At 38.0% G+C, this 14,392-nt stretch overlaps 1 protein-coding gene across 4 annotated transcripts in view; it reads left to right on the plus strand.

Annotated features, from left to right (window-relative positions):
• Positions 1–14,392, plus strand: part of KDM6A (lysine demethylase 6A) — a 267,920-nt gene that overhangs the window by 151,187 nt on the left and 102,341 nt on the right. For all 4 annotated transcript variants that reach the window (XM_074969231.1, XM_074969233.1, XM_074969232.1 and 1 more), the window contains exon 7: positions 8,871–8,925. In XM_074969231.1, the coding sequence (XP_074825332.1) occupies positions 8,871–8,925 (55 nt within the window). The remainder of the gene's footprint in view (positions 1–8,870; positions 8,926–14,392) is intronic.

Consider the following 14,392-nt stretch of genomic DNA (forward strand, 5'->3'; position numbering starts at 1 on the left):
TTGAAATTTATTAAATATTTTGGATCTTTTTCTACTTTTTCATATATATTGTATTCTGTGTTGTAATTGAAATCAGTGTATATTATTTTTATTACAAATATTTGCACTGTAAAATGATAAACAAAAGAAATAGTATTTTTCAGTTCACCTCATACAAGTTCTGCAGTGCAGTCTTTGTTGTGAAAGTGCAACTTACAAATGTAGATTTTTTTTTTGTTACATAACTGCACTCAAAAACAAAACAATGTAAAACTTCAGCGCCTGCAAGTCTACTGAGTCCTACTTCTTGTTCAGCCAATCGCTAAGATAAACAAGTTTGTTTACATTTACAGGAGGTAACGCTGCCCTCTTCTTATTTACAATGTTACTAGAAAGTGAGAAGAGGCTTTTGCATGGCACTTTTGTAGCCAGCATTGCTAAGTATTTATGTGCCAGATAGCTAAATATTTGTATGCCCCTTCATGCTTCAACCATCATTCCATAGGACATGCTTCTTCTTTGCTAATGACGCTTTAAAAAAAAATGCCTTAATTAAATTTATGACTGAACTCCTTAGGGGGAGAATTGTATGTCCCCTGGTCTGTTTCACCTGCATTTTGTCCTATGTTTCATGTTATGATGACCCAGCACATGTTCATTTTAAGAACACTTTCACTGCAGATTTCACAAAATGCAAAGCAGGTACCTATATGAGATTTCCTACAGCACTTGACCCAAGGTTTAAGAATCTGAAGTGCCTTCCAAAATCTGAGAATGACGAGGCATGGAGCATGCTTTCCGAAGTCTTAAAAGAGCAACACTTCAATGCGGAAACTACAGAACCTGAACCACCAGGAAAAAAAAAAAAGAAAATCTGACTCAAATAACGAAAATGAACATATGTCGGTCCGCACTGCTTTGGATTCTTATCGAGCAGAACCCGTCATCAGCATGGACGCATTTCTCCTGGAATGGTGGTTGAAGCATGAAGGGACATATGAATCTTTAGTGCATCTGGCATGTAAATACCTTGTGATTCAGGGTACAACAGTGCCATGAGAACGCCTGTTCTCACTGTCAGGTGACATTGTAAACAAGAACCAGGAAGTATTATCTCCTGCAATGTAAACAAACTTGTTTGTCTGAAAAAAGAAAAGGAGTACTTGTGGCACACTTGAGCTGTAGCTCACGAAAGCTTATGCTCAAATAAATTGGTTAGTCTCTAAGGTGCCACAAGTACTCCTTTTTGCGAATACAGACTAACATGGCTGCTACTCTGAAACTTGTTTGTCTGAGCGATTGGCTTAACAAGAAGTAGGATTGCATTGACTTTGTTTTATTTTTGAATGCAGTTTTTTTGTACGTAATTCTACGTTTGTAAATTCAACTTTCACGATATAGAGATTGCACTACAGCACTTGTATTAGGTGAATTGAAAAATGCTATCTGTTTTTTTACAGTGCAAATACTTGTAATCAAAAATAAATATAAAGTGAACACTGTACACTTTGCATTCTGTTGTAATTGAAATCAATATATTTAAAAATGTAGAAAACATCCAAAAATATTTAAACAAATGGTATTCTATTTTTTAACAGTGCGATTAATCGTGATTAATTTTTTTTAATTGCTTGACAGCCCTAATCTGGACCTGATCATGATCATAATCATAATCAGACTGGAAAAATACTCTCTCTCAGGATGAGTTGGACTCTGGCTTTGGGAAAGCTGTGAGCAGCTTTACAGGCACTAGAGCTATCCATCTTCAGGCTGGAGAAGTCGGTATTGCATGAATTCTCATTCAGTAGGTTATTGTCACAAACAAAAAGAGTAGAAAAATGTATTTAATTGAAGCACTCATTTAACAGAAATTCATGGTTTTGCAAACACTGTTCCAACTCCCCCACTAGTGGAAACCTTGCTTCTCGCTACTGACATAGGTGGGTGGATTTTTCATATCCCATTTTTAGAAGACATCAACCACACAACCTCATTTGGTGCTTTTGCTGTCTACAAAAGAGACTTATGGAGCCCAATGGGTACTGTGTAACAGAACTCCTGCCCAGTTACATGAAGGTTGGAAAACCAGTTTGTGAGAGAGATGACTACAGTTTTTGTATCCACCTTCTTTGTTTTAGGAAGTCAGTGGTGTCTCGAAGATAGCTGGGAGTGCTGGGACTGTAGGGCCTGAGGAGGGAGTCTACGTAGCCAGACAATCCTGCTGTCAGGGTGCCAATGCCTGAGATGATGGGGCATCCAGGATTTCCAGGTTTATGGATCTTGGGTAGCAGATAGAATACACCTGGTCGGGGTTCCAGGGGTGTGTCTGTGCGGATTTGTTCTTGTGCTTTTTCAGGGAGTTTCTTGAGCAAATGCTGTAGTTTCTTTTGGGAACCCTCAGTGGGATCAGAGGGTAATGGCTTGTAGAAAGTGGTGTTGGAGAGCTGCCTAGCAGCCTCTTGTTCATATTCCGACCTATTCATGATGACAACAGTACCTCCTTTGTCAGCCTTTTTGATTATGTTGAAATAGTGCAAGTTTCAGCGATTTAAGCAGCAATTGGATTGAAAATGAAATTTACAAGGGCAGATGCCTGAACAGCTGTGGCTCTTAACAAGCAGTTTAATTGTCAATTATCCAGTTATTGGGATACCTGGTTTTATGAATGAATGTAGTTTCATTCATAAAACTTTACTTATGAAATTATATTAATAAAGTGAACAATTAAAAACAATTTCATTAATCAGTTCTACATATGCACGTTAAAGGTATCTGCTTAGAATCAATCAATCACTATCCCATCACTTATTCAACTTACTGTAATGCCTTTAATTTTTTTTTCTTTTTTTAGGTTATGTTGGAATACCTGTGGTATCATTATTTGAGTTTGTAACTTGTAAACTACTGTGAGGGTAATAAGTTGAAAAATTAGGGAGTTATTGTTGCCATGCTCCCATTATTGAATCAAAAATGCATGAGTGAAGATGTGTAGCATCATGGCCCTGTGTCATCTTTTTGAAGTTAAGAAAGTTGGGCTATTTTCAGGCCTCAATGTTGTTGTTTCACCGCATTTATTTTTCAAACATGGTTAAAGCATTAATTGTTAAGAGCTGCAAATATGCCAAGTTTAAAGTTCTTAAATCAGATTTTTAATCGGAATAAAATATGGTTGAAATAGTTCAATTACATTTACTAATGAAAAGTCTTAGTTAATGTTTAAACTCATTAATGCAAAATATTTCACTGTAATCCTATTCCTCTGGCAACTGTTGGAAAAAAGTATAAAATACTTTAAAAAAGATGAACAAATACAAAGAAATGTATCTTTAGCTGTTCTTAGTCTAAAGGGGAAAAAAGCATTTTGTGGGCTGAAGCCCAAGCATGACAAAATCTGTCAAAAGATTATTTTTAAACAATTGTAGGTAGACAGAAAATAAGGGTTGCAAGTTAGTGCTCTCTAACTCTTACACAAATTGGCAAGTTTTAGTTATCTGTAAGATATATACCCACACGTGTTCTTTGATAAATCATAATTACTTAAGATAGGAAGCTTTGTAATTGAATCAACAGCTGGAGTTGTTCATACAGCTTTTTTTTATTATGGATCACTGAATCTCATGCAGTAAGGATATCTTTCTCCCATTCAGTATTCTTTAATCAGTTTGCTACTTACTTTAGTTTTCCTGCAGGAGCTATTATATAGAAAATATTCTAGTCACCGTATCCTGTAATTACAAAGAAGTAAATTGCTAAAAATTGGTTTGTTTGACATTCTGTGCTTCTGATTTTTTTAAAAGAAAAATAAACAGTAAAAAGAAAAATAAGTGTGATTCAAAATCTTTAAAAAGTCAGGCTAATGGATATCAGAAGCACTCCATTTTTTTCAGTCTGTAGACCTTAACTTCATACTAGATTATTTAATACAGCAATTCACATTTCTTGGCTTGTCTTCTCTACAGTGTTAGCTCAAAGTATAGGTTTAGTGTTGTCCCTCCCCAGTTCCCATGCACACAAAGATCTCTAGCTTCAGCTAGGTGGTGCGTTTTGACCTGTTGGGGGTTGTGGGTTGAAGGTCCAAAGGCCGCTGATGCTTGAGCTGTAATGCAGCGGGGACTCAGCTACTCTGTTGCTGCTATTTCAAATGCTTTGTGTTGTTTTGCAGTGTGACTGTTCGTACTGGAGCTAGGTTAACTTGAGAGCAGTTAACTCCAGTACAGATAAATTGAGCTAACACTGTAGCAAAGACAGGCCCTCAATCAACCACCTTCATTTTCTCTCCTCTGGTAGTCTTTTGGACTGTAGTTTAAAAACAACTAACCTCTGAGATGTTGTACAACTAAAGGCTTAACGTCTTGCCATGTTCAAACGTATAGCCAACATGAGTACTCAGAGATGGTTCTGACAAACATTACAGTGCACTATTTAAGAGATTGCCTGGGAAGAGAGAACCTTCTTTTGGCCAGTGAAAATCCAGTCTTCATTAAGTTTTGTTACTTGAGTTGGATTTTACAGCTATGATTGGTTGAGCAAGTGATTCTTCTGAACAGATTGATCTCATTCAGTTTATGTAAATCTATGACCGTTGTTGATTCTGTCTTGAACACTTTTCTTTTGTCCTATTCACGTAGCTGATTTCTGGTGTTTTGATTGTGCAGTGCAGGATGAAAGAGACAGTGTTTATGCCTCACAAACCTCTTTCCATAAAACATGAATTAATTCCAACTTTGGAGGACCCTGGAGAGCAGAGTTGATCTGGCAGCACGTGCTGCACATCATCCTCTTTCCCTGCAACCTCCTGTGCTTGGCGAATGGCGCCTTGGCTGCATGCCAATACTTTGATTACGCAAGGATTACTGTGTCCTAGTTATCCAAACAAAGACGGCTCTAAGGAACATACATATCACACCTAGGTCATATAGTCAGAAAAAGCTATCTCTGACAGAATTGCACTGAGCTGGGATCAGGCTTTCCCTGGTGGTAAGTTGATGTCAGAATTGTCAGCTTCCAAATGATGGCTTGCTTAGTGTGCTAAATAAATGTACAGCTGTCAATTAGGAAAACTTGTTACATCACCACTAGAGATAAGAAAAGTAGTTAGAATAACCATTTTAAAACATTATAAAAGGTTTTGATTTACAAATTACTCTATTATTGAATGTCTTGCAGTAAGATTGGCAAATGTTACTTTTTGTATTTGTTGGTTTTCTTTTAATGGATTAAAATCACAAAAATCCATGTATTTGGCCACTTTAATGTCAAGGGTATGTAAATGAGGATGATAAATACATTTTAAGAGAATCAGTGATTCTGTGTGTCTGTAATACACACACTTCTAGTGGTAATAGTGAATAGAATGTTTTAAATTAGATTTAATTCTGAGATTTATTTTCATTTTATGATTGTGTTTAATACATTCAGTAATTGAGTACATACGCAAGCACTGTACTTTAAATTTCTCAGAAAGGTTACATCAGAAATTGTTACCACAATCACATAGGCAAGTCAAGGACTTTAAAGGAGACAAAATAGTCTTCTGATAATCGTACTATTATAAATTGCTACATATCAAGCTATTTCATTACTTCAGCTGTAGCACTTGAAAAGATACTTTTTAACATTCAGAACAGAGCCTTGAAGGTAAATCCTCTTACTCAGGATTTGAATTTCTATAGACTGCTGTCTGCCTTGAGGTATTGTATGTCGTCTCTGAACTGCAGCGGCCTCTCCTGCATAACAACTATTTCACACAGCAGTAGACCGCTTCAGTACCGCAATATTTGTGTGAGGTGCAGATGTTTGCTAGCTGCTTCTGTTTGTTGCAGAAATGGGAGTTGGAAATTAACACAGTGTTTTGTAAATTTTGGTGTTGACGGTAGTAACTTGTGGAATTGTTTGTGGCTGATTAGCTTAATTTATTAGTATGTATGATTTATTTTTTTTTGTCTGTATTGACTACCTAAAAAGAGGCTGCTGTTTATTGTAACCAACTAGAGGCGTAGGGTGGTTCATGTGCGTTTGACTGCTTGAAAGATTGTTGGTTTTGTATATGCAGCTTTGCAATAATTGTTTTGTATAAGTGCCTTGTTGTTTTTCTGTAAAATCTATATACGTCTTCTGGATTATCTGTAGTTTTACAGTGTGATTTGCTAAATGGTGCAGTCAGAAATGAATAACATTTTGCAATATTTGAGATGTTGTGGAATTTGGAATTGTAAGGTAATGTGTGCGTTTTTTCCTATTTAGTGATTTAACAGCATTGGTGAGAATATTCCTGCTGTTTCACTGTGTAGTGTTGAATACAGGTAGATTTAAATGCTGAAATGGGCAGTCCTACTTATGCAGTTATCTGTTCTCTCTCACTGGGTCTGATGAACATAACCATTCTGAAAAGGAACCGCCAAATAAGTGTCAAACATTTCATTTTTGATCGGTTTATTTTGTAGAATAGTATTACTAGGTAAAAGCAAATCTGTACCTTTCTGTTTTATGTTAAACATTAATAGGTGATGATAGTGTCCGTGTAAAATTTAGGCCCTTGCACAGGCTTAAATATACAGGTCTCTACATCTTTTTCTATCAGAAAAAATGTAAAGTAGACCTTTTTTGATTAATTTCTTTTAATCATTTTTAAGTTGCCTGCTTAGTATTGCTATGGTAACAGATCAAAGGATGTCTCTGGGGCACACAACCTGCATTGCAATGCAAGTGAGAGGAGATTTTAACTTCTCTATCACGGCTGAGCCCTAGAAAGGAAAGTCTAAGCAATAAGCTGATATTAATGTTTTGGTTTAACATTTTATTTTAGAAGTCGTGTGTCCAGTGTTTTCTGTATTCTTTTTTGGTGATTGAATTGTTCAAAAGTATTCATGATGCTGATATGATAAACTAGGGTTTATAATTAATGTTGAGATGACTTCATTTTTGGCAACTATTTGTGTGCATGGATGAAGTTGACAGAATGCAGTGAGGATGTCTGTTCCATTTATGTATGGCTTAGAGAGCATCCTTGTAATTGGTGGTGCAGCGTTAGTCTTTATAATTTATCTTGAATTGTAACACTGTAATTGTTTTTTTATTTTATTTTACTTTTATTTTAAGCTGGTCATAAATATTTCTAAGTAAAAATCCTATATATTATGGACCCTTGCTATAGTATCATTCTTGCAAGTCAAATTCTATTGAGATGTTATGGGAGTGGTATCCTTGTTTTTACAGCTTTCTTGAAAAGAGGGTGAGTGCATCACTTTCCCTGGAACTTCGTTTTAAATTTTCTTGTTTCATTAATAACAGCTACTGTTGCTTACCTGCTTGGTACTCTAGCTACCGGCAAATAAAATGTCATACTTGCATACTAACAAGATTACGTATAGTTGTTCAGTAGCCTCATTTACATGATTTATATTTCATATTAAATTTGAATTTAGTCAGTATCTAAACATTGCTGCTACATTGCTGTTACAATCTGGATTACAGATTGCTGTTACAACCTGGATTACAAATCAAGTATCTTATCTGCTTCATTGAAATTTAGTACTTGCTGTAGGTACCAATATTCAGTAGGCCTTATACATTGCAGTAAGAAAATATTAATCCAAGCTCTACACTGTATGTAGGAGATTTGTTTTCTGTGAAGTTTCTTGAAAAATACTGAAGCATTTAAGTTTGTATGCATATTCCATCTATTTGGATATACCCAGTTACTCTTAGTTCTCAGTTTCCATGTTAATGCTGTTCATTGAATTAATGTGAAACTTGCACAGCAGAACCTCAGAGTTACGAACACCCCAGGAATGGAAGTTGTTCATAACTCTGAAGTTTACAACTGGACATTGACTTAATACAGCTTGAAAACTTTACTATGCAGAAGAAAAATGCTGCTTTTAACCATCTTAATTTAAGTGAAATAAGCACAGAAACAGTTTCCTTATTTTATAAAAACTTTTTTAAACTTCCCCCTCCCATGTTTTTAGTAATTTACACTTAACACAGTACTGTACTGTATTTCCTTTTTTTCCTTCTTTTGATCTCTGCTGCCTGACTGCGTATTTCCGGTTCTAAATGAAGGGTGTGATTGACTGGTCAGTTTGTAACTCTGGAGTTCATAACTTTGAGGTTCTACTGCAAAATGTTTGGTCATGTCTAAACTTTCTTGTAGACAAACTTTATTACTTCGATTGTTTGGCTTCCCCTCTGGAGAAGGAGAATGCTTAAGAAATAAATTCAGAGTTTATATATTTTTTAAAATGAAATCTTTTATAATATTTGGTACAGACAGAGACAATTCCAAACATTTTACAGAAGCTATCTTTTACAATAAAAACTGGGACAATTGATTTCTAAGTGGTTTTGAAAATTGTAGCTTTTTATATGAAGTCATTATTTTTAATGCTTTAATATCTTGATAAACAGACGAGATGCTCCAAATCACTGTACTTCTGAATCTATTTTATTTTTCTGTAGTAAATATACCATTTAATGACTTGCACGTTTATTTGCATGGGACTCTGAAATAACTGTGACTTGGTCTCAGTTGTTGTGAAAGTCAAATAAATGCTTGAACAGATCTTGACAATTCAAATGATTAAGTCATTCTTCTAGAAACCCGCTATCCTAACTATTTCATAAAATATCTATTCTAAACTTAATTGTTAGAAGTATGGTCATTTAATTGCTTGAAACAGTCTGTAAAATTATTTTACTTTCCTCTAATGAAACATATCTGTTAAAGATAAAATTTCAAAAGATTATATATTAGTTTTTGCATTTCAGCCTAGCTGACTCATGTAAAATAGTATATTTGCTTTCACATATAAAAATTTGTTTCTGTATTAAAATAATTTCTCAAAATTATGAATATCAGAGACAAGTAAACAATATTAATTCTTTTTCAGCATTTTCAGTTAGCTTTGGTTGACAGCAATCCCTGCACTTTGTCCAACGCGGAAAGTAAGTATTTTTAAGATTTTTTGATTTATATATTTTGTTGCATATATAGAAAAATGCCATATATACAGAGCTACAACTGTTTTTAATTTACCTCTTTTAAAATGGCAGTTTTGGACAATGAGTACTTTAGGAATTTTCCTCATAGAATTGTTGAAGCTGGTGACACTGCCTGATGTAGGTAGCTATGGTTACCCAGGCTGCATAAATGAACATGAAACCAACTACTGTGAATACTTTGTGTCAAATATAGATGTGCCAGTGGAATTATAGAATTACTGTCATCTTAGTAAATGGAAGAAATAATGATCCAGGAGGGCCATACCTCATCAGTGTCTTTGAAGAGCTAAGGTTTGGGGAGGAATTGCTATTTCTTTTTGTTCTACACAGTGTTCGTCATATCTTATAGTTTTAAAAAGAAACCCTATAAACCTATAACTTTCTATTTTATTATAGTAATATTTTAATGTAATAGTAAAAATCCTATATTAGATATAAGAATGATACAATATTAAAGTATGAAAAATTATCTTTTTCATTATTGGATAAGATAAAATTTAGTTAAGTTGCTGTATCATCTCACTTCAAAAGCATTAATTTCATTCAGAAACATTTCTACATTTCTTCACAATCTTCCATTTGAATATGGATCAGATTTACAATGTACAATTCTTTGAGTGCTTGTGCATGTCCATTTCATTCTAGATGTGTGCTTGTCAGTGCACCAAAGCTGAAGAATGTTTTCCCATACCAGTACCCCTCAGGGCAGCACATGCACCCTCATGCCAGTAGCCAAGGTTAAAAAGTGGTAGAGCTGTCCTAACACCCCCCGCCCACCCCCTGCAGTTCCTTCTCACCTGTGGTCAGTAGTTGGTTGGTGTGTGTGTGTGTGTGTGTGTGAGAGAGAGAGAGAGAGAGAGAGCGCACTTCTCAAGCTCTTTCCTGTTCTCTGTTTAGGAAAACTTGGTGTTTGTATTGTAAATAATTAGTTTAGTACAGCTGTAGTTACAATTTCCGTTAGTGGTACTCATCATGAAAAAATTCTTGGTTCTTACCTTATTTTCATTTGAGGTTTTAGCTCAAAACTGGGGCATGTCTAAGTCTGTGGGGTTTAGGTGGTGTTGGGGCTGTAACAAATCTATGCCGGTCAGCGATCCTCACTCCACTGTTTAAAGTGTTTGGGAGAAAGGCACTTGAAGCATAAATGCACCATCTGTAGCAGATTTAAGACCAGGGCTAAGAAGTTGAGAGAAATTCAACATAAGAGAGATCCTGATAAAAGCAGCTTTGTGCCACCCAGCTTCTTGTTACATGTGGATTCAAACATGACTCCATCTCAGAGCATACCACCAGACTTCTTGGTGGCATCCCCACATCACAGAGAGCCAAAGAGACGATATCATTCTCTATATCTGATACCGCACAAACAGCAGAAAAAGTCCAGCACTTTGACTTCTGACCAGAAGAAGCCCTCTTCCTCTTTGAGGGCTAGGTGCCCAACAGACTAACACCAAATGAAGACCAGTACTGAGGTTAATGCAAAGTCGTCTCCTGCTAGGCACCTTCCGGTACCTCATTCTAACAGTGTAGAGTTGTTGACTGCAGCACCTCATGTGGTATTATTGAGACCTACTCCATTGCCAGGACCTTCAGAGGCATCAGCTTCTATACAGAGGATGCCTGAGGTAGACACAGTGGCCAGGGTTCTCCTGTGTCTATCGGTGCTGGACTCACCACTGATGCAGGATGAGGTCCGGGAATCGACTATTCTTACCACACAGGCCTCAGTACTGCGATCTTTCATTTGCACCTGCATGTTCAACGCCATCTGGGACTGAATCTTTGTTGGTACTGTCAGGGTATGGAAGCTCTATTGTGCAGCAGGGCAGATGTGTGGTCCCTTCAGGAGGAAAGCTTTGGATGCTTCTTCCAGTACCGTGTCTCTCGCATTGGTCCAAGTCCCAATTTCTGTCTACTTCTCCTCTCCTTGACAGAGGTCTGCCAAAATCCCCATGAAGGTGCTGTTCTCCATCTGGTACTGAAGCAGCTGAAGGACCTTATCCCTCCAGTATCTGATCCTTCTGTCACAGATGTTCAGCAGACTGACACTATAGTGTCTCTGTTCAGCACTTCTTCATCCTCACCAGATGAGGATGCGCTCTCAGATGTCATTCTCCCCTGTTCTGAATTATTATAAAATGTACCAGGAACTTAACAAAAGGGTAGTCACCTCACTCGGAGTTCCAATTGGACTGGTCCAGGATTATACACTCAAGTTAGTGTATATTTTACATTCTGAAGGACCTGCTAGAGGGGCTCTGCCTCTGAATGAGACCATCTTAGAACCCACCAAAATTCTTTAGCAAACTCACTTTTCTCTGACACACCCTGCCAAAAGAATGGAGAAGAGATACCAAGTTCCCTCCCAGGGGCATGAGTATTTCTATTCACAGCCAGCCCCAGGATTTTTGGTGGTGGCAGCTATGAATAAGAAAGTGAGACAAGGGTAATCTAAATTTACTCCCAAGGGCAAAGATGCAAAAAGCTTGGATTTATTTCAGAAAAATGTTTATTCATTAGGATTGCAGTTAAGAATTGAAAACCATGAAGCTGTCTTAGCTTATTATGATTACTCCAGTTGGGACTCAATGTTGAAATTTGTGGACAAGTTGCCAGGTGATGCTAAAGAGTTCAGAGCTCTTATAGATAAAGGCTGCCTGATAGCAAGATCATCATTATGGATTGTATTAGATGAGGCAGATTCAGCAGGTTGGGTGATGGCAACGACAGTCACTGTGCATCGTGGTTCTTGGCTGCAGTCGTCTGGCATTCCAGCTGAAGTCCAGCAAACAATTGAGAACTTCCCCTTTCAGGGCACAAGTTTACTTCCGGGAAAGACAGACAAAGCTTTGTATTTTCTTAGATATAGGGCAACCCTTAAGTCTTCGGGCATATATACCCCAGGCCCTAAGAGAATGCAGTTCCACCCTCAGCTCCAGCAGAGGAATCTGTTCTACCCAATAAGGCAGCCGGACCAATCCAGGAGATGATATAAATTTCAGAGGAAGAGAATATCTCTGCCTCTGTTTTCTGCTACTTCCATACAATCTGTAACATCTAAGCAGTTTATTTGACTCCTTAGTCAAGGCCAGTGAACCACTCACCCTAATTTTTTCTCCCTTTTGGCAGCAGGGTTCTCGCACTATGGAAATGGAATATATACTGCAATTTACCTCTATTTCTCCCCCCTCCCGCCCTTCCACCACCTTCTCCCTATCCCTGTTCAGAGGCCATTCTCACAAGACTATATTAATTCAAGAAGTTCAGTCTATTACAGTTAAGGGCAGTGCAGGAAGTACTTCCTCAGCATTGGGTGAAGGGAGTCTGTTCTCACTATTTTCTCATTCCAAAGTCCAAGGGAGGGCTCAGGCCTATTTTAGACCTACAGACCACAACAGATACATAAAAAAGAAAGTTGTGTGTGGTTACTCTAACATCATTTCACAAAGGATTTCTTTTTGGATCTCCTCCTATATTTGTACAACAACATTGCTGCAACTCCACTATCTCACAGAATTTTAGCACACTCTACAAGAGTGCAAGCAGCATTGGTTGCTTTCTTGGTTTGCATTCCTTGGTTTACAGGGTTGAAGCTTGGTCATCTGTTATCCTGTCTGTAGACTGCAATGATTAAAGGATTCCTAGTTCCATGTGGCCATTCACCAGAACCACTGGAGGCTTTTTAGATTTGTTGCAGCAGATGTTTATCCGTTTATGGTTCTCCCTTTCAGCCTGTCAGTCTTCACAAAGTGCATGGCAGTGGTTATGGCACATCTCAGGAAGGCAGGGGTCCAGGTGTACCCATGTCTGGACAGCTGGTTAGTTCGAAGTCAGTCCAGACAAGTAACAATGGCCACTGGGAAAATCCAGTTCCTCTTCCATTTGTTGGGCCTGTTGATCAAGGACAAATCAGCTGTTTTCCCTGTACAGAGAATCAAATTCATAGGAGAGGTTTTTGGCTCGACCACAGTTAGTGTATTTACCTCAGGCGATATTGTAGCTATGCAAAAACTTCAAGGCATATCCTTGTACGACAGAGGAATTGCCTGAAATCTCTAGGTCACATGGTGCCTTGTACATATATAACTCACAATGCCATACATCACTTCAGAGTCAAGCAGAGGTGGTTGAAGTCTCTCTACCATCCCTCTTGTTATCCACTGGACATGCTGACTCACATACCTGCAGGTGTTTGATCATCCGTGGAAAGACTGTACCAGTGTATGCCATAGGGTTCGTTTTGCCCCAGCCTTGCCCTCCATGAGCCTAATCACAGATGCTTCATCTCTCAGTTGGGGAGCTCATCGAGGGGACTTTCATAGTCTGGGTCTCCGGTCAGGTCAAGATCTCCTTTCCACATAGTGTTTGAGAGTTTCCTACTATCCACCTGGACAGTCAACTTTTCCTTCCTTCTTTGATAGCATCTGCCTGGCCCCACCAACATTAGTCATCAAACCTGTTGAGCCTTTTGACTCAAGATACTATACCTCTCCCTGAGGTCTGAGGTATGGTTTCACATAACCATGGGCACGTTGCCTCCCAGCCCACTTAGCCTACACTTGGCTGCTTGGATGCTCAATAGTTAATTCCCCATGAAGCAGTCTGTTCCCTTGGGGTGCAAAATGTTCTCTAAATAGCAGAAAACACTCCATCAGTTATACTTACCTCAAGAAATGGAAGAGGTTATCTGTGTGGCCCCTTCACAGGCTCAGGACACCTTATTCTGGATTATTTGCTTCACCTCAAGGAAAAAGGACTTTGTCAGTTCCTTCTGGATTCATCTGGTAGCTGCCTCTGCAATCCAATCTGCTGTAGAAAGATCACTTTTTTTCCAGCCCTCTGATTGTTAGATTCTGAAATTTTGGACAAGTTCTTCCCACCTGTTAGGGCCCAACACCATCCTGGGATCTGAATTTGGTTCTGTGGGTTATAATAGGGCCCCCTTTTGAACCTATAACTATCTCCTCGTTTTCTCATCTCTCAATGAAGGTAGTATTTCTGGTGGCTATTTTTTTTGGCCAGAAGGATAGCAAAACTTCAGGCTTTGCTTATACCTCATAAGGTGCTTTATAAAGATAAAGTTAGCTTGTGTCTACCCCCCCAGATTTCTTACTAAAATTGTGGTAGACTTGCATCTAAATTAGCCTGTATACTTACCAATCTCTTTTCCGAAATCTTCCTCTCACAAATGTAGAAAAACGCCATACTGTGTATGTTCATAGGATGTTTGCCTTTTACCTGGACAGGGCTATAAGTTTGATTGTCTCTGCAATTATTCATCTCCTTGGCTGACATGATGAAGGGGCAGCCTGTCACTTTGCAGAGGTTTTCTTCCTGAATCTCCTCCTGTATTAGTCTGTGCTACAATATTGCTAAAGTTCCACTACTTCAGAGTTTTAGCGCACACTAT

The sequence above is a fragment of the Natator depressus genome, chromosome 1 (genome assembly GCF_965152275.1).
Source record: "Natator depressus isolate rNatDep1 chromosome 1, rNatDep2.hap1, whole genome shotgun sequence".
Taxonomy (NCBI): domain Eukaryota; kingdom Metazoa; phylum Chordata; order Testudines; family Cheloniidae; genus Natator; species Natator depressus.